At 42.0% G+C, this 24,481-nt stretch overlaps 2 protein-coding genes across 4 annotated transcripts in view; both read left to right on the forward strand.

Moving 5' to 3' along the window:
* Positions 1-10: 10 nt before the first annotated feature.
* LOC146768359 (uncharacterized) lies at positions 11-23,215 on the forward strand. Of its 3 annotated transcripts, XM_085573733.1 has the most exons (8): positions 11,522-11,657; positions 12,504-12,643; positions 13,219-13,299; positions 15,142-15,232; positions 15,923-16,109; positions 16,985-17,082; positions 18,398-18,548; positions 23,016-23,215. In XM_085573733.1, the coding sequence occupies exons 1-7, from the start codon at positions 11,523-11,525 to the stop codon at positions 18,524-18,526; spliced, it is 861 nt and encodes a 286-aa protein (XP_085429859.1). In that variant the 5' UTR covers position 11,522; the 3' UTR covers positions 18,527-18,548; positions 23,016-23,215. The 3 variants fall into 3 exon arrangements, with proteins under 3 accessions (XP_085429862.1, XP_085429861.1, XP_085429859.1); XM_085573736.1 differs by lacking the exons at positions 11,522-11,657; positions 23,016-23,215 and adding an exon at positions 11-41 and having other exon boundaries at positions 18,398-19,925; XM_085573735.1 differs by lacking the exons at positions 11,522-11,657; positions 23,016-23,215 and adding an exon at positions 11,354-11,483 and having other exon boundaries at positions 18,398-19,925.
* Positions 23,119-24,481, forward strand: part of MPPE1 (metallophosphoesterase 1) — an 8,017-nt gene continuing 6,654 nt past the window's right edge. The window contains exons 1-2 of the mRNA XM_085573732.1: positions 23,119-23,393; positions 23,754-23,862. Coding sequence (XP_085429858.1) covers positions 23,119-23,393; positions 23,754-23,862 — 384 coding nt within the window. The remainder of the gene's footprint in view (positions 23,394-23,753; positions 23,863-24,481) is intronic.

The following is a 24,481-nucleotide window of genomic DNA, read 5'->3' on the forward strand; positions in this document are numbered from 1 at the left end:
TCAATGGGGAAGGCGGGCTGGCTGCTGGGAGCTGGCTTTAGGTGAGCCCCGGGGGCGGAGGAGGGCCGGCAGAGGCGGGGGTACCGCGGAGAGCAGCGCCGGGGCCGCGCCGAGAGGGCGGGATGCGGCGGGCAGGGTGCGCAGGGGGGATGCGGAGCGCAGGATGCGGGATGCGGAGCGCAGGATGCGGAGGGCAAGATGCGCCGCCATCGCCATGGCCGTGCTCCTGCCGCCCCTCCTGACATGGCGCCGGGACCGCCAGGCTGGGGCTGGGGCGCTCCTGTTTCTCCCGGGAGAAGGAGGAGCGGCCGCGCTCCCGGGCCGAGCGGCCCCTCGGGGCTCCGCTGTCCCCGTGTGCCACAGCCACCTCGCCCGGCTCTCGGCGTTACCGGGACTTTGGGGGAAAAGCTGGCGGCTGGCATTGGCTATCTCCGGAATGAAAGGGGAAAAGTGTGGGAAAAGCGGCCTCGGGAGTTCAGCTTGTTAGTGATTGGGAGTTCAAGTGTGTGGTAAGAAATACATGGCCCTTTCTATTTTTCCCTTGTCTTCGTGTGTCATTTTGGATTTGTCAAGGATGAAAAGAAGAGAATTGAGAACTCGCTGTTCCAGAATCCGTATAAGCCAAATTGCCATGCCGGCAGAGCAGGGAACAGAGCTGAGCGATTCTGGATCCGCCTCTCCGAAGGAGGGCAGCCCAGGATGAATGCGTGCTTATGCAATAGAGCAGCCAGACTGTTGTGCTTAAAACACCGAGTGAGTGTTGGGAACACACACTTTATCTGTCAGAGTGAGGCTTTTCCAAATGACTTGTTCCGATGCACACTTGGCATTGAATGGGAAAAAAGAGAGCCCAGGGACTGAATCCATCAGCGTAGCTTTTTGAAAGAGGCATTAGGTATACAGAGTGCATGAAATTTGTTATTGTCTTTCAGCACCTGCTTTGTGGTTGAGGGTTTCATTCCCAGGGCTAGAATAGAGATGCTTTAGTAACGAATTTGCATGAAGAAAATTGGCTAACACCACCATTTCCTATCTCTGAGCACAAAATTAATTAATTTCCTAGAGACTAGGCTAAATTAAATTGATGTGGGTATTCTACTTAATGTAACAGACCCTAAATCTAGACCTATTTTCTTTTGTTTTTTATCTTGTAGGACAAAGATGACTTTGGGATGAGAGGGATATGCTTGCCTAGGCAGTTCACAAAAATAATAGACACTTTCTAAAATTAAACACTTGGATCTTTTCCCTCTAAAGCAAGGGAGTGAACTTTGTGGCTTGTACCACAAGAATTCAACTTAATTCTTTAAATTTCTAAGCTGCACCCTGGCAGTGGATATCAGTCTACTTAATGAAATATTTTGTAGTCCCCATTTTGAATCAGGAAAAAATGGTAACAAACTATGAAAAGGTGAATTAACTACTACACAAAGTGTGTATGTTTGGTTGAAGCATGAAATTATGAAATTTTGTTGAATAAATCTTCACCAAATATTTGTCAATCTTTCTGCTGACTGATTTGTTTCCTCCAAATGCATATTTGCGTCATTCCTATGTTAGATTAGTTAAATGCAAAAAACCCTACAAACATGCAGTATAATTTGGACTAGTATAGAATAGAATTGGTCTGGATTCTTCTTTAGTCTGAATTTCCTCTAGGTTTTGGAAATTTGTGTTTTTTATTGCTGCCATAGCATGAGGCATCTTCAGGACCTTCCCTAGAGAGTTTCTGTGCAGGGCTAGATGGGTAAATGTATTTCCTTGTGAAATTTGTGGACTGCTGAGATGTAGTATAGACAGCTTTAACTTTGGTGAAAAAGATGTAGAGTTAATAATGGTTTTGCATTCCAGGAAGCATCTCAGACCATGATAGAAGTGCTTTCTGTGTTTTTTCTTGAACTACAAAGTTTTAGTTACTGAATTTGCCAACAATAAACGCCTATACCTATTGCTGAAACAGGCTAGATCCTAATCTGATGTAGTGCAAGTGGTTTCTTCCTGTATGCCTGGGGTCTGCCTAAATGCCTGGAGATTTGTTGTTATTAGGCTGCCACAGGGGCGTTTGGAAGACTATTTAAGGCATGTTTTAAAAGCAGTTAGTGTGAATTACAATGCAGTAGCAGGATACACTGTATACAAGTATCCCCACTGAAGGTATCTACAGAAAGTTACACACAACTTCACAGAGAAGTACTGTTGCAAAGAGGGGGAAGTGCTCCCCTCAATATTTTTTCTTCACAGGAGTGCGTCCTCTTTCTAAGTAACGTCTGGAAAAATAAGCTTTCAACAGTAGAATTTTTCCAGCCTTCTTTTCATTCTGGTGGTAGAATAGTGATAATAGGATCACTGGAGGCTGAACTTGAGAGGCTGAAATATCTGAATGAGTCCTCATTTTTTACAGATTTACTGCAGCTATGTGGCTCGTGCAGGGAGATTTAAAACAGGACTAGAAGGTCAGTAAAGAATACTTAGAAAATCAGTAGCTACAGCTAGTATTTCAAGACTTTCCAAAATACTTTGCAAGAAAATACAGCTGCCTGTAAGGCCTTTAAATGGTAATATTTCTCTTTATCATTCTCCTAGTCCATGATTTTTTCAAACCTTCCTTAGCCTAGACCTGCCCAGGCAGTGTGAGCTTCCCCATGTGAGCTGCTGGCTGACTTTGACTGTCCATTCACCTGCGAGCTGGTTGAGGCTGCTCTCTGCCTTGCTGGATCAGACTCTTGGCTCATCTTTCACAACTGCCAAGGTCTTTCATAACCTCTGATCTTTCATAACCCCAAACTCTAGCCAGTTCCTCTCACATGCCTTTCGTAACCTACACACACACCGCGTGTTTAATCCACTTGGAATAGGCCCATCCTGATGAACCTGAAATACAAGTGTTTCTTGGGTGCTTTGTCTGCCTCAATCCTCCTGAGCCCCAGGCAGACTTGTGTGGATGTCAGACTTCCTTCCCCGAGACAATGGATGCTCAGTGGAGGGGAAAACCTCCTCTTTGACCTCAGAGGAGAAAAGGGAGACTAGTCACGGATTTCCTTCTCTCCCGGGGTGTGAAGCCCTAATTGACTTAGGTGTGGCTCAGCTGGGGGCGGCGGGCTCCTTCCCTTCCTGTCCCAAGGCGCTGCGCAGTGTCCGCGGCGCGGCCGCTCCGTGCGGCGCGCAGGGGTCCCCAGCGCGGTCTGCTCGGAGCAAAACCCAGGGTCACTCGGTGGGGCAGCTGCCGCAGCTGGAACTGGTTTAATTCTGCCTCAGCAGACAGCTTGCCATTCTCTACGCCGATAGTAATTGCAGGCTGCAGTGATGTAATAAGGTTGTAGTTTTGCAGAGAGAGGGTGACCTCGCTGTAGCTACCCGGCCGTCGGCATGGGATCCTCAGATGCTCTCCAGTGCGGATCTTTGGCACTTCACGGACTTGATGGATCTTTGTCATTTCTTTGGTTTGATAGACGATCTCCTAACAGGGGATAAAATGGGAGGACAAGTGTATAACAGCTTTAATAAAAACAGAGGGGTGAAGAAAAAAAGAAAAAGGAAGAAATCTTTTGCAATTATTATTCTGAGTGTGAAAGAGCATTTCCTCAGTGTGACAGCCAGAGGCTTGCTGCACTGTTATTAAAGTGCACTTCAGTGGGAATCCATGCAGATGGCTTTTTTACCCAGCACAGGATTATATTGGATTAGTCATATAAAATTGTTGTTTACCATCTCTAGTCCTTTTCCCCAGAGCTTTTATCAGGAATCTCACAAAGCATGTAGTTTCAGTCTGCCTTTACGCGGTAACCCAGCTTTTTGTTTGTGCAAACTACTACAATGTTGTAGTTTAATGTAATCCTAATGTTGCAATGGGAGATTTTATACCTGATAAAGGAGGCTGTTTGGCCCAGATTTTCCTTTTGGCTATAAGAAATGAAGTTAGATCTTAAGGAGATGCTCTTTCTTATTGCTGGACTCTACAGAAGAGCTGTGCTGATCCCACTTCTGCTCCATCCGAGACAATCAGGGATTCCTAACACTGGCACTGTTTTTCATAATGCTCACTAATGAGTTAATGCTTAATTAATGCACTGTTCTGAGTGATGTATGAGATATTTCTTGTGTTCCCTTTCTATCATGCAGAGCCGTACTCTGACCATCTTTCTTCTCTATGTCTAGAAGTCTCAGGGATCACTGTGTGAAAAACATCAATCACTTGTTTTTTTTTTTTTTTTGTTTTGTTTTTTTTTTTTTTAATCTTAAAAGTTTATTAGTAATAAAATAGTTATAAAAAGTGGCAGTAAAATTAGAGTAATAAAATTTTTGACAATGAGGATTAGGACACTATGAGACAATAAAAAGCAAAGAATTATTGATGTTTTTGGGCACTAAGCTGCCAAAAACATGCCTTGTATACAAAGGAAGAACCCTTAAAAGCAATAGCCTGTTGCATATTTATATATCTCATACATGATGCATAATTTCCTTGCAAATTAAGAATTTTTCTGGGTTTTGTCAACTTCTTCCCTTTAATCCTGGTGGTTCCATAAAGATGGAGAGAAGGTGGAAGAATGTTTGTCTTTTCTGATAAGGAGGCTGTAACTCTTCAGGTTTCATGTCACTGTTACCTCTGTGCGAAGAGTTTCTTGATTATCTTATCCTTTTCTTGAGCTAGTAAAAAATATCTTACATCACAAAATGTCTATTTTAACATTATGTTGTAACCTAAAACTATATTTAACATACTACTTAAAAAGGATTAATACAGTATTGCAAAATAACCCTCCATAATATATATAGTATTCAATTTAATATTTGCAAAGAGCCAATAATAAAATGCGTATTTTTCACAACTGCTTAGACAGAGTCCACATTTTCCCTCCTGCCATAAATTAAGAACCTGCCTTAAACGTACAGTGCAAGGCTCTCCTTTTAGATCTGCCCTGGGGGTAGGTTATAACAAGGACTTTTTTTTTTTCAAGGTCTGACAGATAGCTCTACTGGTAAAATTACATCCTTCAGTGTTTTCTGGAGTTTTCAGACTGGCTCTGTCATCCTGGGAAATTTTCCCTTCCAGGTGGTATGGCTGCAAGAACTTTCCTGAGGTGTGAGTGCCTTTGATTCTACAGTGTGAGACGTTCTTCTTCTCTGTAGGGGGTTCTGTGACAAGGTGATACAGTCCCAAACAAGGGACTGTATCACCAAGGTGATACAGTTACTCTTTGCCCTAGACAGGAACGTGGGAACGTGGGTGTAAAATTGTATTTCTCCCTGGCCTTGAAAGGAGAAGCAGCAGACTGCCACATGCATGCTGGTATTGTTTTTTGATCCACTGAAAACAATCTAGTATTATAACATGATGTACCTGTCACTGGAGGGGATACAGAACTTCTATCAGTGTGCTGTGATAGGGATGACTGTACCCTAATTTGGTTTAATAAATATTGCCTCTGGTTTTGTCAGCTTTAAGATTAAATTGACTTTCTTATATATTACGAGAAAGTATTTTTTTGTCTCCAGTTCTACAAATGGTCACCTTTAATCCAATCATGTCTTGGTGCTTTTTCTCTTGATATGCAGGAAATGTTCATGAACTGAACTCTAAACTTTTGCTTTTAGCCCAAGTGGTCGTTCTGAGGCTTGGGAAAGCCAGACTGTTTCTCCCTGTTTCAGGGAAGGTTCCTGAACACAAATAGGATTGTTACTCTGTGACCAAAGATCTAAACAAGATGGAGAAGGGCCTTTTTTGTTCAAAGGCAATTTTGTTCAAGGTTGTTCCATGATTTTTAAACTGGCATTTGTCTGTGAGACTGGCAGCCTCGACTGTGCCACAGAACATACCATGCAGAAAAATCATGTTAAGTTTTGCCATCTTCCAGCCTGAAAGAGACTCAGGAAGAAGTCACTGCTGACGCCGCAGGTGGATGGAACAAAAGAGATTCATCTGGGGCAGGTGAATTTTGTACATGTGTCCTGGACTTACAAAGGCATGTAGATTTTCATACAAAAATTTTATTTCCTGGAAAATCAGATGAGGATGGTAGCTCTCTCTGGGGGTTGAAAGGACACATATTGACCTTTAATCCATGTAGAAAAAGGCTACACTTGGGAGTTATTGTAGGGTTGCATCATATTGTAGGGTTGTATAATCCCATGCTTATATATCTTCTGACAAATCAATAATTTTTGTGCACATGGAGGTGAAAAAGGGTGAAATGTGTCACATTCTTGCTCTTTGGCAGCAAGTAAGAGGCTCAGCACCACTGTAATCAATGACATTTTCATTTGTGTGAGCCAGCATGAAATGTGTGTTTGTTCATACCAAACTACATTAAAGCAAAAATGCAAGGAAAAAATATTGTGTTCAACAAACGAGGTAAATAATAGTGCAAGGAAATGTTTCTGCTATCATTATTTACAGGGGAAAGTATCTTAGTAGCATTTCATACATTCACTGCCACTAAGAAGTTTTTTATAAGTAATGTATTGTTGGAATCTTTGGAAAATTAACATGTTTCCTAATCAAGTACACATAAGTCTTTTATCGTTTGTATAAACAATGGGATATTTTGTATGCACATAGGCTAACATTAGCTTTTTGATTTTTCAAAATCTGATGTCCAATGCTACGCACCAGCCTTGGGCCAATTTTAAAAATCGATGGAGTATCTTTAATTTGGAAGAATGGATGCTCACTTTGAAGTGGAGCCTCCCAAAAATCTCAATGGCGATTTTGAAGATGTTTTATCATAATGTACATGATTAAACCAACAAGAGCTTCAGCTGTAGCTTTTCCCAAGAGTTTCAAGCTACAAGTAGGGGGTTTTTAGTGTCATTGGGATGGATCAATCCTTGTTTGACAAAATCTGCGTCTTACACATACTCCTTACAGGTCTAGCTGCATAGTTGAGAAACCTGGCTGTTGTCTGCTTCCTCCATCTGTCTTCAATTCCCCTGCCAGGCATGGAAAACTGGGAAGGGGGGTTGCATGGCTCGCTTTCTAGGTCAGAAATCAGGAATTCTTGTTTCCCTTTTAGCTCTGTTGGTCTATTTACCAACTTTTTTGTGTTCTGCTCGTAACAGTTTTTGTGTTTTGAAAACACTTGGTTCTTAAAAGCTGTGTACAGCTGCATTGTCAACTCCTGGGTAAGCAGGAGAGCCCAGACCTGATTGTTGTTTTGCTAGAAGAGCTGGGGAAACTGGGTCAGCAGGTTTCACACATGAGAATCACAGAATGGGTCATGTTGGAAGGGATCATAGTGGGTCATCTGTCCAACCTTACTGCTCAGCTGGGGTCATCCCAGAGCACGTCGCACAGGATTGTGGATATCCCACAACCACTCTGAGCAATCTGTTCCAGTCCACAGTCACCCACACAATAAAGTTCTTCCTCATATCCCAGAGGAACTTCCTATGCATCAGTTTCTGCCACGGCCTCTTCTGTTGCTTGGCATCACTGAGAACATCCCAGACACCCCTGCTTTAAATATTCATACACTTCGATGGGGTCCTCTCTTGGTCATCTCTCCTCGAAGCTGAACAGGCCCAGCTCCCTCAACCTTTCAAGTGACCCAAGATTCATCATGAGCTTGTTTTCTCTGCTATTTCTGACCTAAGTTGTTCTCTGAGTGCTGCCTTTGCCAAGACTGCTCTGGTTTCTGCAGAAGCCCTGAATTAATCCACCTGGGCATTTTGTTTTACTTCTACACCCACAGTATTTGAAAAACCCTGAACAACCCCAAACCAAAAGCAAACACCTGGGTACCATAGGAATGTTGAGTCCTATTGAGCCTTACGCATACTTTGTACAGTATTATTCCTTGATATTCAAGTGGTCTTGTTTTTTATGGTTTAAAGTGATTATGACTAGTGACATTCCCAGTATTGAGGTAACAACTGTTATCCTACTTGTACTGCCTACAGTGAAATACTGGTATGCAGGATATGATGGACTCCACTGTGCTGATCTCTCTCCACTGCACTCTTACACTTCAACCTCTCTTTGGCACTGAAAAAATTATTTCTGAATTAATTTTACAAAGTTTTGCAAAAATCCAGAATCTCTACTATATCAGAGTGTGTTTTCTTCTAAATCAATGACATAGATTCATTGAAATGGTGGCCTGGAAGGGACTTTTTGTCTACTTGCTTTATGTCACTGTGCTGTGCATATTAGATACACCTGTGTTCAAAGGCATGCCTGATTATTCTCTGATGTGTTTATTAATATGTATAGTGAGGAAAAACTACATGAATTTTTCTCTTTGATATCAAGAAATTTTCCCTCTCATCCAGCTGAAGGGATGAGAAATGTCTACTCTGTTAGTAACTTTATTTGTGCTCATTCTCCTCTGGAAGACACAGGAAACAATTACTATTGTCCCTTACAATAACCAAAGTCAGTTAAAATGATTGTGATTTCAACACCTCCTGATATGCTGTATTTTCTTCCGTGTGTAATTTTTATTCCTGTTTTACAGTCTCCTCACCTGAGACATTGTTTGTGTTGGATAAACCAGAATAAAACTGAGTAACTGCATCTCGGGGTATTGCTACTTCATCTGAAAATGGGATTTCCCTTTCCCTAAAGCACCATTGCATTGCTGGCTGCTACTATCCCTCCCAAGTTTATTTTTTCCTTGCTGCTACTGTAGCTAGTTACATCCAGCTGTCCTTTTACCAAGAAGTGACCTTGTGGTTTTCACAGCATGAACTGTCCATTGCTAATTGGTTCCATGTTAGTTGCTGATTTAAGTAGCAATTTTGATGCCAGGCAATTTGGAGTCACGGTGAATTGTCATAGGATCCAGCAGTTAGCAATGTTGGGTGGGTGCTTCTGGAACCAGTGCAGAAGTCTTCACAGGTAGGATTCCTGTTAGCAGGTTACTCCATGGGCAAGTCCTTCCCTCACATGGACTCTCAGGTTGCTGACAGCCTCAGAGATGGGATCTTGTGAACATCCTGCTCGGCACAGTGAAGCCTGAGCTGAATATAGACAAAGCTTTCACCTTTCACTGTGACCCTGTGTGAACTTCAAGAAGTTGACTGGATGGGTGACTGGGTTGAGAGTGGAGGAGGAGAGATGCCAGGTTGTGCCTTGGAGCCAGAGGTGTGTGACACTTCCCTTAATCTGATTACAGTTCCAGTTCCTGCTCGCTGCCCAACCTGACCTGTCTCCTGCCATGTTTTCGGTGAACTGTCAGCTCAAAGCAGGCAGTGATGAGCTCCTGTCATGTCCACACCCTCTTCCCAGGCACAGCAGGCTGAGAAAGCTGGGGCTCTTCAGACCTCACAGCAACCTCCCAGTATCCAGGGGGCCTGTGGGGAAGCCAGAGAGAGACTCTTTGTCAGGAATGGTAGTGATAGGACGTGGAGTTCCAAATTGAAAGGGGAAATTTAGGCTGGATATTAGGAAGAAGTTCTTTACTGTGAGGGTGCTGAGGCACTGGAGCAGGTTATCCAGGGAGGTTGTGGATGCCCCAGCCCTGGCTGGTGTTCAAGGTCAGGTTGAATAGGGCTCTGAGCAACCTGGTCTGGTGGGAGGTATGCTTGCACAGGGCAGCAGGTTTGGGACTAGATAATCTTCAAAGACCCCTTTCCACCCTTAGCATTCTATGATTTTGTGATTGGTTCTATGCAAAATTTGCCAGGCACTGCAATCAGGTGGACGACATGGTCAAGATGGAGGGGCAGGTAGCATCTGGCAACATTTCATAAGACAAAAAGAAAAAAAAAATAAGAGAAGAAGGAAATGTGATGTGCTTTAAGAAATGATTGAGGCAAGATTTTGTACAAAGGCAGGAGATGCAGAGAACAAGAGAAGACTTAGTGAATGAGAGAGGAACAGGAAAGGTTTTAAACTGCCACTAACAAAGGTTTGGAAGACCAGCAGGCAATAATCACTGTTTGCGTCAGTCTTGCTGTGATAGCTGCTCTTCCTGTGGCTGGTGAGTGCCTGCTGTTAGTATGGTGTCTGTAAGGTCCAGTCCTGAGGGTGGAATGCTTTTGTTCTGCCTGTATGCCCTGCAGCCTAGTGTGCCAAGAATACCAGAAAAATAAAAAACCTAAATCACAGAATCACAGACTGAGTTAGGTTGGAATGTACCACAGTGGGTCTTATGCTCCAACCTCCCTGCTCAAGTGGGGCCATTCCAGAGCACATAGAACAGGATTGTGTTCAGATGGTTCTCAAATATCTCCTGTGAAGGAGACTCCACGTCTCTCTGGAGTGTGGAGAGAGAGAGATGTGGTCACCCCACAGTAAACAAGTTCTTCCTCATACCCTAGTGGAACTTTCTGCAGGTCAGTTTGTGCCCATTGCCTCTTGTCCTATTGCTTGGCACCACCGAGATGAGCCTGGCTCCATCCTCTTGGACACCTTCCCTTTAGATATTTATACACAAAGGGCAACGCCCGGCAAGCAGCAGCAAGAGCACCAGCAGCACCGAGGACACAGCCGCCGCTCCCCGCGGGGCAGCAGCATTACCCGGCACGCTGCAGCCTCCTGCCAGGGGATGTCACTGGGACAGCCTCTACCTGTGGTGATGGGGGAGATGCAGAACCTGCTTTGGCAGCGATCCCTCCCTTGGCGTGTGTCGGTGAATCCGTGTATGTGCGGCCGGCAGTTCTCACCTCCCGGTCGGTGCCTGTGACAGAAAGTCACAGAATGTGCTGAGATGGAAGGGACCCAGCAGCATCACCGAGCGCAGCTCCTGGCCCTGCGCAGGCCACGCTGGGGATCCCACGCACAACTGAACCTGCGAACAGCACTCGTGGCAACTGAACAGGGACTGGCTGGCACCGGAAGGGACTGGCGGGGGGGTTGCCTCGCCTCGGCCGCGGCCGGAGCACGCCCGGGCCGGGGAGCAGCTCCGCTCCCGGGCCGCGCACCCGGCCGCTCGGCTCTGACGGCGCTGCCCGCCGCCCATCCCGGCCTATCCCGGCCTATCCCGGCCTATCCCGGGCCCGTCCCGCCCATCCCGGGGCTCGTCCCGCCCATCCCGGGCTCGTCCCGGGCTCGTCCCGGCCTATCCTGGGCCCGTCCCGCCCATCCCGCCCATCCCGGAGCTCGTCCCGGCCTATCCCGGGCCCGTCCCGCCCATCCCGGAGCTCGTTCCGGCCTATCCTGGGGCCCGTCCCGCCAATCCCGGCCTATCCCGGGCCCGTCCCGCCCATCCCGGGGCTCGTCCCGCCCATCCCGGCCTCGTCCCGGCCTATCCCGGCCTATCCCGGGCCCGTCCCGCCCATCCCGGGGCTCGTCCCGCCCATCCCGCCCATCCCGGAGCTCGTTCCGGCCTATCCCGGGCCCGCCCCGCCCATCCCGGCCTACCCCAGCGGCCTATCCCGGCCTATCCCGGCCTATCCCGGCCTATCCCGGCCTATCCCGGCCTATCCCGGCCTGTCCCGGGGCCCGTCCCGGCCTGTCCCGGGCTCCTCCCGGCCTGTCCCGGGCCCGTCCCGGCCCGGCGCCCGCCATGGCCCTGCCGGTCGTGCACAGGTGCCTCCAAGTGAGTGCGGCCCCCGCTCCCGGGAGCCCCGGCCCAGCAATGCCCGGCGGGGCCGGGTTTGCCTGCGGCGCCGAGCTCAGGCTGAGGGCGCAGCGCGGGGCTCGGGGCTGGCCCAGGGCGTCGCCTCTACTCAGTCCCTCTGGGATAAAGCAATCTACTTTTACGTATATATTTGTATGTGTATGTCTATATATATATGCACGCATATCAAATAGTTTTATATATGCACACACGCATATCCTATATATACGCATACACTATAGTTATATATGTTATATATGTAACTATAAATACATAGTTACATGTATTATATATATGCATATATATAAAATATAGCTTATATATACAGCTTATATATATAGCTTTATATCTTATATATAACATATACACATTAATATATTAATTAATATATTGTTTTATATATATTATTTACATAATATATATTATTAATGTGTATATAAATATATATACATTAATTAACATATATACATAGAGTTATATGTACAAAATGATTCTAGTTATATATTGCCTCATATTACCATAATATATATATATTATATATATATATGACTTCATACTGTTGGTCAAGGTCCAGCAGACATGCATGCAAGAATTTCAGCCAGTGCGGCTATCTTTTTGTCTCTGGTGAGGTTAAGTAAAAAATAAACACCATCTTAGTTGCAGAGCTGATGTTGGTAGTTTAGGACTATAACTTGGGTGCTTTGTCCCTCTGTGATTAATTTTAAATGCAAAACCAGTACCCTATGTTCCTTAATGAATTATGAAGTTATATTAGGCATGCTTAATAGATACCTGTTAAAGGACCTTTGTTGTAGTCAAATGTTCTTAAAATTTGAGCCCAGTTGTTTTTCCTGCCATTTTTCCTTTTGGATGCTTCTATGGTTTAGGAAAACTGTAGTAAAGTTTTTGGGGAGAGTTTTAATTTGAAGTGTTATCAGCTTAATTAACATTTGATTTGAAAATTTTCCTTGATTTTTTTGTTTTTTAATTCCTTTTCAGCTCACTGAGGAAAATGAGCAGTTAGTCAAGAAGGTGAAAAAACTACACATAAAAAATACGGAGCTAGAAAGGAATCTGGGTCAGATTCAAGAACAACTGTATCTGCAGCAGTTAATGCATGTCTGTGGCACAAGCAGAGAGTAAGAATTGTCAAACGTTTCTCTTTTGCATCAAAAGAAGTGCAGCATTTCAGGACTTTTATTTGCACGTCCTTAAGATGAGCTAGGCATTATCTGGTGTCTGTATTTTGAGGAGCCATCTGTGAAGAAGGTGGTGGGGTGAAAAATGCTGGGGGCCTTTAGAGAAATGAAGGAGGTGGGGCACCTTTTACAAAATTTATTGTAGTGAAAGAAACCATTTTAATTTCAAAAAGAAATACTTCTGCTTAGCCAGTACACTCTCTCTTGGAAACAAAAGAAAAAGATAGGTAAGATATAGATAAGTTGAGTAACATAAATGCTGTTTAAAATATTTAGAACCTAAGGACCTGAAAAACTGTAGTGCTACTGGTTTGGAGAGTGTCCTGCCAGGATTTACACACCGGTTCACAAAAATCTTCCAAGGCTTAAGTTTTGGTGCATTTATGATCCTGCCTGGAAACTTCTACCATAAAATCAATCTGAAAAGTAACTTGGCCTTTTTCAGTTGCTTTGTTTAATTAAATTAAATTGGTGAAGTATGCTTTTATGAAGCTGTTGTGTTTGTTTCAATTAAGTGTTCAGGTTCAAACAGAAACACATTTATGGCATAAGGGTGGCGACAGCAAGGATCTGGTTCTAGAGAGTGACAGTGTCAGGTGAGTTCTTGGAAGCTGCTTCTTCACAGAATTATTTCTTCTCTGTAGAGTAGAAAATGTTCATGATTAAGTCAGTTGATTTTTTTTAAAGCTGTTATGCAAGTGGCTTTCAGCCTTTGAAACAATGGGAAATCATTCACATTTTAAAAATAACTACAAAATCTTGGATTAAATTTGAAAAGAGTACCAAGCAAAGAGCAAAATTTATTTCTTTCTTAGGTAGTACATTGAGAGGAATTAAGTGAGCTGGGAACCTCCTTCATGTGTTTGTATGCACACATACGATCTTTTTTGTAGATTTTTTTAACCTAGAACCTTTGTGGTTTCACTTCTATTTTGTGGAACCTTTCTCAGCTCATTTTATATTGCTCACTGTTTTGTACATATAAAATTTATAGTCTCATTTTGAAATGAGCTAGAGAAGCAGTTCTACTTTTCAGTCTAATAACTTTAGAGTTGAGCCACTACTTACTGTAGTTTGCCAATAAGTGATAGAATCAAACTCTTGCTTTTCTGATGCAAAAGCTACAAATTTTGTCTTCAAGAAAAATATAGTGGAACATTTTAGCAACTAGGCAAGCTACGTAAAATATTGCTCCATCCCTCTATGACTTGATCGTAAAATTCTAGGCTGCTCACCCCTTCAAAGGCTGCTTTTTGTCCACTTACATAAATGTGGATCTTACACAGATCTCAGTTGCTCTTTGGCCAAGTGCCCTGTTTTTAGTGTTTTTAGGTGGCTGTAGAAGACCCTTTTTCTCTCTCTGTTTTTTTTTTTTTTTAATATCTTTACAGTGTGCTGGACTCTCTTTGCAAGCTGGGTAGCTGGGTGACTGGCTCTGGGCTCAAACTGAGTTCCTAGTTAGGTGCTCATATAGAAGAATTCCAAGTTAGTCTGTGAATTGAGTGCTGTACCTGCCTTATGTTATTTTGCATATAGATAACTCGACCTAGCTTTTTTTCCAGCATCTGTTTGTGTGTTCTTTCACAAAGCTGTGCTGTGCTACAGTATTGCTCATCCTGCTTGTGCTGTGCCGTCATGACTTACTGTCAATGGCAGCTCTTACTGTAATTCCTAAAAAAAATAGGAAAAATGTCTGCTCATGTCCATTGGCTAAATTGTGGGCCTTGTGTATGTTGGCTGAATGCTATGAAATGTGGTAAGAAATTAGTACAGCAGAACTCTATGCAAAATAATATCTGAGGGAAAGGTAACAGCCCTAATCTGTTTATTTGACATTTCTTTTACCCACTCATTTTCACATAGAATTCATTCACTCATATCCTCACACCCACACACTTGGAAGCAATGAGATGTTTTGTGCAACACAGAGCTGGGAACTGCCTCATGTATCCTAATCATGGGTTCTTGATTGGTGCTGGACAAACTTTTAAAAATCCTTTAGGAGTGTCCTTTTGCTATTCCTGTTGTGCTAATGGGGAGAGGAATGCTGTATTTGACATGCTGCAAGGTCACTGCCAGCCTCCTGTTGTTGCTGTCTTCCCTCAAAGAGTGATTTGCACTGAGGTTTCATTGGAGTGTGGCCATGTATGCTGGACAAAAACAACGGGGTCCTCAGTCTGGCTGAGTAAAAAGGATTCTTTGCCATCCATACAGACCATTCTTTTAACTTGCTTTGCTGTTATTTTCTGGTGCTTTCTCTTTCTGTGTTGACAGTCACATTTCATTCACTGCCATCTTAAATATTTCTATGACGAGTCTATGCAGCACAGCTACAGGCCAAGTGGTCTCTGTGGGGCATCTCTAATACTTTTACCATAAATGATGCCACATTTTGTTGTCTTTCATGTTTTACAGCAATTTATGCATTTCTCTTTTAGACTAATTCAGATGTATAATGAGCTACAGAAACGTTATGTGAAAGAAACAAAAACAAACAAGGAGCAAAGCGAAGCAATTAAAAATCTCACTGTAAGTAGAATTTGTTGGAGCTGGTATCAATCAGCCAAACATAAGCTTTTAGGGAGACTGAAAAGAAATTCTTAAATTTGTGAAAGGAGACCATGCTTTTCTTTTTATACTTAGTTTCTCATGACAGGGATACTGGAGGGTAGCCTGTAGTTTCCTTTAAAAGTGAACTCCGTCACTGGTGTGTCTGTAGCAGAAAGCTGTCTTCCCTTCCCTTGCTTTTCTCTTTACTCATCCGCCTACCCATCCTTCCAATTGTATTTGCACCTTGTGACCTTTTTTTCACCAGCTCTGGTATTTTAATGCATGTGTCATGAGCTGATTTTTCTCAGAAATTCGGCAGAAGGCAAACCAGATGAAGACAAAGAGTGTTGTTTTGGATAGCAAGGTCTATGGCCCTGCTGTGCAAAGAGTCTGGCATCATAACTGGAGCCAAGGTAGGGTTGTGTGGTCAGGAGCAGTTCTAGAAGCTTCAAGAGGGTATTGCCTATTCAGGCATGGAGTGAGCATTGCAGCTGACCAGTCTAATTTCCTCATCTGTGCTTTGCTTTTTCTCCTTTCAGACCTTTTGGGTGAATGTAGTTTTAAAATCAGCAATTTAAAAAGCTCTAGGTTTGCCTTTGGGTTATGTTTCCAGTTGTATTCAGTTGAACTACGTTTTTTCTATGCATTTAAAAAATATTTTCTTGACAGATTAAAATTAATGAGCTAGAGCATAGTCTTCAAGAACAGAGGCAAAAAATTAAGCAACTGGAATGTAAAAAGGTTTCTTGGAAAACTAGTGCTGCTTCTGGAAAACGAAGTCAAACCCCAGAGGGAGGCATAACTTCTCACAGGGACATTTCTGCAGAGAAGGAAGCCTGTTGCAGTAGATATTTAGGTAATGGTACAGTTTATTCTGATGATGTTCCTTCCCATACACCCAGCAAAGACAATGCATTTTATTTCTGCTCTAGAGGCCCTTCCAGGCTATTACTCCTTCAACCAGCACTACCTAAAATATTTTTTTCATTTTTGAAGACCTGTCATGTAAAAATGGCATTTTGTAATCTAGGATTCCTCCTTGCATTTGTTGGTGATAAATGTTTGCTGTTTTCTCTTTTTCTGAAACTGATCCATTGTTGTAATCAGAGGTGGGGTGTGTGGCTGTTTTTAGAGCTGGTATTTATTCTAGCAAGATGTATCTGTGCAGATCTCTTAGTAATAATGTTTGCTGCACCAGCCTTTGATTTTCAGACACTGAGACACAGAATAACCTGGTTTTAGCCTTAAAATGTTGGGCAAGCCTGGACAGAACTGGTTTCAGTATGTTCCTCCTTTCATAAATAAATCCAGAATTTAAGGCGTGATCCTCTTCCACTTCAAAGCATAGAAAAGAGATGGATGAGATCATATAATGTAGGCATAATTTTCAGGAAATGTGCTATCAGTAAGGGCTGATGTGACCTTCTCATAAGCCAGGAAAAGGTAATCAAGGCACATGATGTGTTTGTGGATTGTAAAATAATCCCACATCTAAGAATCCAGCAGATCCAGATTATCCAACTGGCTGATCCTGCTATCTTTCTTATTACCTGGGAATATGCTGGACCAGTTTTTAAGAATAAATCACTGTATGAAAAAGGTACTTTAAGAAGCTGAACTATAGTTTTCTAGTATCACGAAAGGTAGGCAGCTCTTTAGCTGTAATATGATTCATATGAGGGGGAGGTTGACTGTAATGGTTGAACTCTACATTTTTTCATTTGAATATAGAGCTATTGTTGAAGAAGATTAAAAAGCTGAAGAAAGAAAATAGAAAGTTATCTGCAGAAAAGAGAGCACTAAAAAACGAATTAGCTGGATTAGACAAGGTAATTTATTTTAAGACAAGCCTAACAGTAGGAGATTTTTGAAAAGCTAACTATTCTGCCTGAGCTGAAATTTCTTTAAGATGAACATATATTGTTATCAAGTAAAATACATAAAAAACCCCAGTGTATAGCATTTTGAGAGAGATGGAAATTAATGACTCCTTGAAACATTCATGTCCTAAAGGGCTACTCAGCTAAGGAAGACTGTGTTCTCTTGAACTTAAACATGTCAAAGTTATGCCTCTGACAGGACTCCAAGTTTAGGGAGGGCAGGGGCTTTGAATTTTTTGTTACATCTATAGGTGTAAAAAGTGAAAATGTGAACATTTGGTAATTCTTAAAGTTATGTAACAAGATGATGAGATCTTACCTAACTATAGACAACTCAGTTTAATGTACTGACATAAGGTTTTATTTTCAGCAGCAAACTGTTTAAACTGATTTTTGCTTGTTCCTTGTTCCTCAGGTCTTTTTGTTGTGTTGTGGTGTTTTTTTGGATTTTTTTTTTTAAGAATCTCTTTTCTTAGCTTTCACTCCTTTCTCCCCAACTAAATAACATTGTGGTATTAATTGTAGGGGTAAGAGTAAAAGAGGGTGATAGTTCATTGGATGTGTAACTTTCAGAACATTAAGCCAGGGTGAGTTCTAGATCCCTGTCTTTGGGAATCAAGGACAATGAGTAGGTGAGAGCTTCATCTTGCAGGAGAGATACATAAACCTGAGGTTGTGGCTTTTTATCAGTGATCTCTTTTTAAGGCAGTTTTAAGGCACTGTGTGTTATACGTATGCAGCTGTTCATTTTAAAAGTGCTGGAAGAATAGGGAAGAGAATGTCAAATATAGGTGGTTGTAGGTAGATACATTGTTATTTTGGTAGCTAGAACATTCAAGGATTGGTGGAACAAAGTCTTGGGTGATTATACTCTTCTGTCCATATATTTCCCAACAATTTCTGTCTTAAAAAGGATCAGAATGTCACATTATTCCCTTGTCATATTGCACTGTCATTTTGTAGCTGTCTGGTAAATCCATATTTTTTCCTTTTTACAATGGGTCCTTCCTACTATTAGTCTGTATTCCAGCCTCTAACATAACTTGAACTCTGCTTGTGTGTTCAGGACATAAATTATTAAATTATTACTTAAGGTTGTAGTTGATTGCTGTATCTCACCATAGCTGTGTTTGCACAACTCAGCCATACACTGGTAAAAATATAGAAAGTGTCTTTGAATATGGGAATAACTTAACTGCTGATTAGCTCTTACTGAGAATGTCTTTGAAAAAAATTTTAAGTGAATATTTTTGGGTTTTTCTAGGATTTTTTTGAAGAGGTAGAAGATCTAAAACATGCTGTACAGGAATCTGTGAAACTGAACAATGAGTATGAAAAGTGCTTGAAACAAATAAGTGTAATATATGGACTTCCTTTTACAGCACATTTGTAACTACTGGGTAATTTAATGCCAGGTAGAGTTTCTACATATTTTTTATAATTACTGCAACATTTAAACCTCCCATTGCTTAAGCGGTACCATAGTTTGATAATACAGATTCAGTAATGTGATCTCAATATGACAAGTACTTGGAAATTTTGTATTTTTTGACCCTGTTTTTTTTGTTTGTTTATATATTTTTAAATAAACTGTGATTTCCATAACTTCAACCAAGTTTCAAACCCATCTCTTTCACACTTGCAGAATATATTCTGGTTGTGGGTGTTTATGGGAATAAAATAAAATAGTTTTATCTTACAGAATTTCCCAATTTATCCTTTCTGTAACCTACATAAAATCAAAGGATCAGTGTAGATTTGTCAGTGTGCATGAATTTCAGTCCTAAGGATGTGCTAATGCAAACGGAAATTAATTCTATCATTAAATTATTGCAGAGGGGTTTCTTAAAAGAAAAATGCTAAATCACTGCTTGGAATTTTCTTCAATCCAAATAATAAGTGAAAAATTGTGGATGAAGGAAAGATTTATTGTTCAGAATTGGAAAGTGTATTCAGAGCATTTTGCATCATCAAAAGAAGAATTCCTCAGAAGCTTTTTCTTAATTCAACAGTGAGCTACTCGAAGAACTCTGGTATTTGAAGAGCTGAAAAGGAAAGTGGGAGTGCAGAAAGTCGCAGTCCCCAAGGCAGAAATGTTGTGTTGCTTCTGGGAGGGTGAGCAGGAATGAAAAGAGACAACTCCCAGTTACATGTGTAGCTTGCAGAACCTTGGGAGATTTGTAATGGCATTCCATGAAACATGTTTGTAATGACATTCTATGGAAATTTAACATAGTTACATTACAGAACTGTATTTTTCTGAGAGGTGTAGATCTCTACCTTTGTGACATTCTGGTGGTAGAGTTGAGTGAAAACTGCTCAGGGTAGAAAGACAGCTTGCTTATAAACTAATGCATCTTCTTTAGCTTCATAAAAATACATGGACACTCCTGAGGGATAGGACTAAGTGTAGGATTAAGACTCTTGTGTCCCAACTGGTTTGTTAGGACAGTTTTATGCAGTTGTAATTTAATAAAGAAATTTCCTTCAAAGCGTATATGTTGTTCAAAGTTGCATATTCACTAAGTGATAGGGTAGAACTTGTGCCTGCTCTGGCTGTAGACCACTGTGTTCCCTTGTTTCTTTCTTGGCTCGTTGTAAATTAAAGCTGGATCATGTTCTGAACAAGAGATGGGAAAGGGAAACAGAAGAGCAGCAGTGCAAATCTGTGTTGCCAGTAAACCTAATGGAAGAAAATAAGGAGGATAGCATGTATAACAGAAAATTATAAGTGCAAAATTGTTTATAACATTTGCTAATGAGTAAAATAAACATGAATGCTGCAGAAGAAAGCAGTGCTAGTTACTGGAGTCTTTTCCCCCACAGTGTTATGCTGTAAAGTTACACTTCCAGCATATTTAAACTTTGGTCCTGTTGTTAAATGATTCAGTAATTGTCCTGGTCCACAGGCTGATTTTTAAATGTGCAGAATAAGAAACTGAGGAGTCCTTCAGTCGTTTCTCACAGCTAAGGTCTCCCAGCCCTGGTGAGGAAATCTGCTCTAATGGGAATCAGGAGCCGTGTGAGGGTGCGCCCAGCCGCGCGGTGAGCCCGGCGGAGCGCGGCGGGGACGGGACGGACGCGGGGGGAGCGGCCGGGGCTGGCAGGTGGCACAGCGACGGGCAGGGTTCCTCTCAGCCAGCAGTGGGAGCTGTCTTTGGGCTCGGTCTGCATCGCTGACTTTCTAGGAGGTTGGGCTTTCTTTTTTCTTTTTCCATTTCCCTTTCCGCTTTTCCTTTCACTATCAGGAATGCTGGCGGTGTAGGGTGCAGATGGGGCACCTCTGGCAAGTTCCACATCTGCAGCACAAGTGCCCAAACAGTAACAATTAGCGGCAGAAGCGCCGGAGGAGGAATGCATGTGGAAGTGACCAGCTCTGTGGCATTATTGTGTCTGTTGCTGCTTGAGACTTTTGAAAATGGCAGTTTTGCTTTGAAGATATTTTTATATTCTGCTGACTGCAGGTTTGGTTTGTTGGTGTGGATGTTTTTTTTTTTAACTTGACGGTATCAGTTTGCTCTTGAAGCTGCGATATTTATTTATTTATTTATTTATTTATTTATTTATTTATTTATTTTCCAGACATGGCTAATGCAAATTAAATAACTTACTGGCATTTTCTTGTTCAAATTAATTCGGTTTTTATTGGAAGAGGAGACTGTCTCAGACTACCAAAGTATGCACTATTTCTTGCTTTGCAGGATAAAGCCCTATACATTTGTGGATAATAATATTCTTTGGATAAGAGTTTGCCTTTTTGTCCTTGTTGCTGTGCCAGTTGGCAGATACCTCTGCTTTGATCTTTCCTCCTTGTGAGATGTACAAGAAAGATGATGTTATTTTGTTTGCTAGTTAAAGTGCAGGCAAGATGAGTATTAAATAGGTTAATCAGTCTATGTCTGTAGTTCCACATACTGTGGAATTGTGACATTTGGCCACTGTTTTTTTTCCTGCTAAACCAAGTTAAGGTAGAATTGAATTCCAGGCAATTAAGTATTAGTCATGCTGCTGTTTGATAATGCTTATTAGAAATGTTTCATGGTGCAGGCTAATGGTGCTTTGTCTCAAATAAGTACTTTGTAGTGCTGATAAGGGAAGCCTATGTTTGAAAATAAGTGGCTATTATCAAATAGAGGTTTTGGTTGGAAAAATAATATAGAAAAATAATATAATGATCATGTGTCAGTATTCACTTTCCATGAGACATAAATCAAATGAACTAGTTCATAGGACAGTGAAAGAATTTGATTTTGTTCTGTGTTGTGCATGTAACAGGCTGAGATTTTAGAAATAATTCACTAATTTTGTGTGGATTTGTAATTTTATCCCAGTTTTCCTGATATGTGGAGTATAAATTTTCAAAGGTACCAAATATTCACAGCTATAGTCAGATTTAGCTAATTCAGACTTGGTCTGCTAATCACTTAATACTGTGTTCAGTAATTGCTCACATCTTGGATATTAGTCCTAAATTAGGATTTTTTCTATTGTAGAAAGCAAAATTGCAATCCCGTTGTTGGGTGGGGGACCACATTTTGTGTATTTCTCTGGAAGTTCTTCCTGAGCCTGTGAAGCCACACTTCTATAGGTGCCCTGGAGTCTCTTTTACTGTGACCATGCTACACTGTTTACCTTTAACAGGCAGGCTTTCAGACCTGCAGTGCTCTTCAGACTGAAATCCTGAGACCTGGAAACTGAGGGATTTCATTGGAGAGTAAGGGCTGGTGCCTGTGTTCTCTCAGCTGGGATACTTTCTTGTGGGCCCTTACCCTGAAAAAGTGTTCTTGCTAAGGGCTGTGGAAGAAACAGAAAAAAATACTCGAGTTTCTAAAGGGTAAATTCTCTGTTTAGGTTACAAGGTATCCAAGGCAACAAAGCAGAAAATTCAGTTATCTCACCAATTTTGGCTCATTAACTGTTTCTCTACAGTTGCAGTGAAGTTTCTTTTTTCTGAGACTTAGATGTTTCTTGTTTTCCTCTTGTCAGAAATGAAGCAGCATTATTACTTACCTGTGTGTCTGTGCCTGTGTTCCTGGAAACGTCCTGTAAACTTGTTCTGGGATAGTAAATTGCCCTTGGTTCTTGGAGATTACAATGAACCATATTAAAGGTGGTAATGCTATTGATCTGGTGTAGTCATGTTCTGCACTTGTGCCAGATGTCCTCTGGGAGTTGTTTAGCCCAGAGAAAAGGAGGCTGAGGGGAGACTTTATTGTTCTCTACAACTACTTGAAATTAGGCTGTAGCTAGGGGGGTGTTGGTCTGTTCTCTCAAATAAGTGATGGGACAAGAGGAAGTGGCCACAAGTTTGCCAGTGGAGGTTTAGATTGGATACTAGGAAAAATTTCTTCACTGGAAGGGTTGTCCTGTATTGGACCAGGCTGCCCAGGGAAGTGGAGGAGTCACAATTTCTGCAGATATTTAAAAGATGTATGGATGTGGCACCTAGGGACACATGGTGGACTTGGCAGTGCTGGGCTAAGGCTTGGACTCAGTCTTGAAGTTCTTTTCCAACCTCGGTGACTCTATATAGATCCTAATGGATTTCTTTTCTTTGTTGCAGCTGCTGTTCAAGCTGAGCTCTGTCTTTACCTACATTTGACCCTCACTCATAGTGTTTTCACTGTGACATTCTTAAAAAAGCATCATGCACCAAGATCCTGGCTGGCTGTAATCTGCTTTCCTTGGTGCTGGTGGGAGTGAGTGCAGCTCTGTGCTCAGCTGGCCATCTGTGTGCCTGGAGGAGAACTTGGTTCTTTAGGTCAATTACATATTCCCAAGCCTTTCAGGGTGACAAGAAGCTAACACTGTAGGCCTTGCATGGTAGCTTTCCGCAGAGAATGCTGACTCAATGAATATTTTATTTTGTATTTTCTCCACAGGAATTTCATGCTGACAAAAAGCCCAAGGTGATCCTTTGGGTAGCCCAAGCTGGTTTCATCTGAGAGAGGAAAACTTGAGCCATTGTCCTATGCTGGTACTGCAATGCTGAGTTCTAGCTCGACTGCTGTGAAAAATCTCCCTCTGAAGAGGAGGCTCTGTTTTCTGCTGAAACTTTTGTGCTTTGTCAGCTCAGTGTTAATATTTTGTGAATTTTTAATTTACTATGTGGTAATACTTCAATGCCGATGGCCAAACGTGAAAAGTGGAGCTCACATAACTGAAAAAGAGACTTCAGCTTCAGTCCTAAAGGCTATAATTTTAGCTGATACACATCTACTTGGTGAAATCAAAGGACATTGGCTGGATAAGCTAAGAAGGTAACTTATTTTTTTTAATAATCTCTAGCCAGTTTTAGAGTTTTCAGTAGTAGCTAAAGGGACAATAATTCACTGTTCTATAAAACAGCAATTCATTTGAACTGTAATGAAAAAATAAATAAGCTGGTATTACTTCTGGCATATCTTGGTCCTGATTGTATCACAGTACCCACCAGGTAAGATGCACCTACTGTCCTTACACCTGATTTCTAAGTATTTAATTTAGATTTCATAATGTATTTTCATATTTCAGTGTGTAAGAGCCAGTTTCCCATTCCTATTGCCAGGCTGTGTCTCTGTATTCAGAGCTGAGGATCCAGAGGTAAGGCTGTGATAACTGGTTCTGGATTTACCTTTTAGGGAATGGCAAATGGAGAGATCTTTCCAAACTGCCTTATGGTTACTGCAGCCAGATATTGTTTTTATTCTGGGAGATGTTTTTGATGAAGGAAAATGGAGCTCACCTCAGGTAGGACATCATCAGCTGTCTTGTTTCAATAAATGAGGATTTCTTGAAGGAAATGGAAACAGATTAGGTATGCAAGGCTTTGTTTAATAGTGCTACAGTTGGCCTGTTGGTAGAAGTTTCTAGTTTTTCAGATAGGAGTTGAAATACTGTGATTCTCCTTCATTTTTGGAAGTACCTTGACAGTTTTGTGCCTCCTATAAAGCTTAAAAAATGTGAACATCTGGGTCTGTGCTTCTGTGTTACATGCTTATGATGGGCTGACCCTGGCTGGATGCCCAGTGCCCACCACAAAGCTGCCTTGGCTGGAGAGGGGAGAGAAAATACAAATAGACCTGCCTCCTTTACTGACCTTGGTGTCTGCAGGGCTCTTCCTCTCACAAATTCTCACTCCTCTCTCTGACTGCAGTTGCAGAGTTCCCTTTTTTCCCACCTTCCTAAATCTGTTATCCCAGAGGCACTATCAGCCTTGGCCAGCGGTGGGTCCATCTTGGAGCTGACCGGCATTGTCTCTGTAGGACACAGGGAAGGCTCCCACAGAATCCATCCCTGCAGCCCCTCAAATACCAAAGCCTCACCTTGCAAACCCACTACAAAACCTCTGGTGCACTAATTTCTTCCA

Source organism: Lonchura striata, chromosome 2 (assembly GCF_050655825.1).
Source record: "Lonchura striata isolate lonStrDom1 chromosome 2, ASM5065582v1, whole genome shotgun sequence".
NCBI classification, from domain to species: domain Eukaryota; kingdom Metazoa; phylum Chordata; class Aves; order Passeriformes; family Estrildidae; genus Lonchura; species Lonchura striata.

Coding starts and splice junctions, on each gene's coding strand:
- LOC146768359 (XM_085573733.1), top strand. CDS start 11,523: ATGCCCGGCGGGGCCGGGTTTGCCTGCGGCGCCGAGCTCAGGCTGAGG. Junction 11,658..12,503: donor CTACTTTTACGTATATATTT/GTATGTGTATGT, acceptor ATTCCTTTTCAG/CTCACTGAGGAAAATGAGCA. Junction 17,083..18,397: donor AATTAGCTGGATTAGACAAG/GTAATTTATTTT, acceptor GGGTTTTTCTAG/GATTTTTTTGAAGAGGTAGA.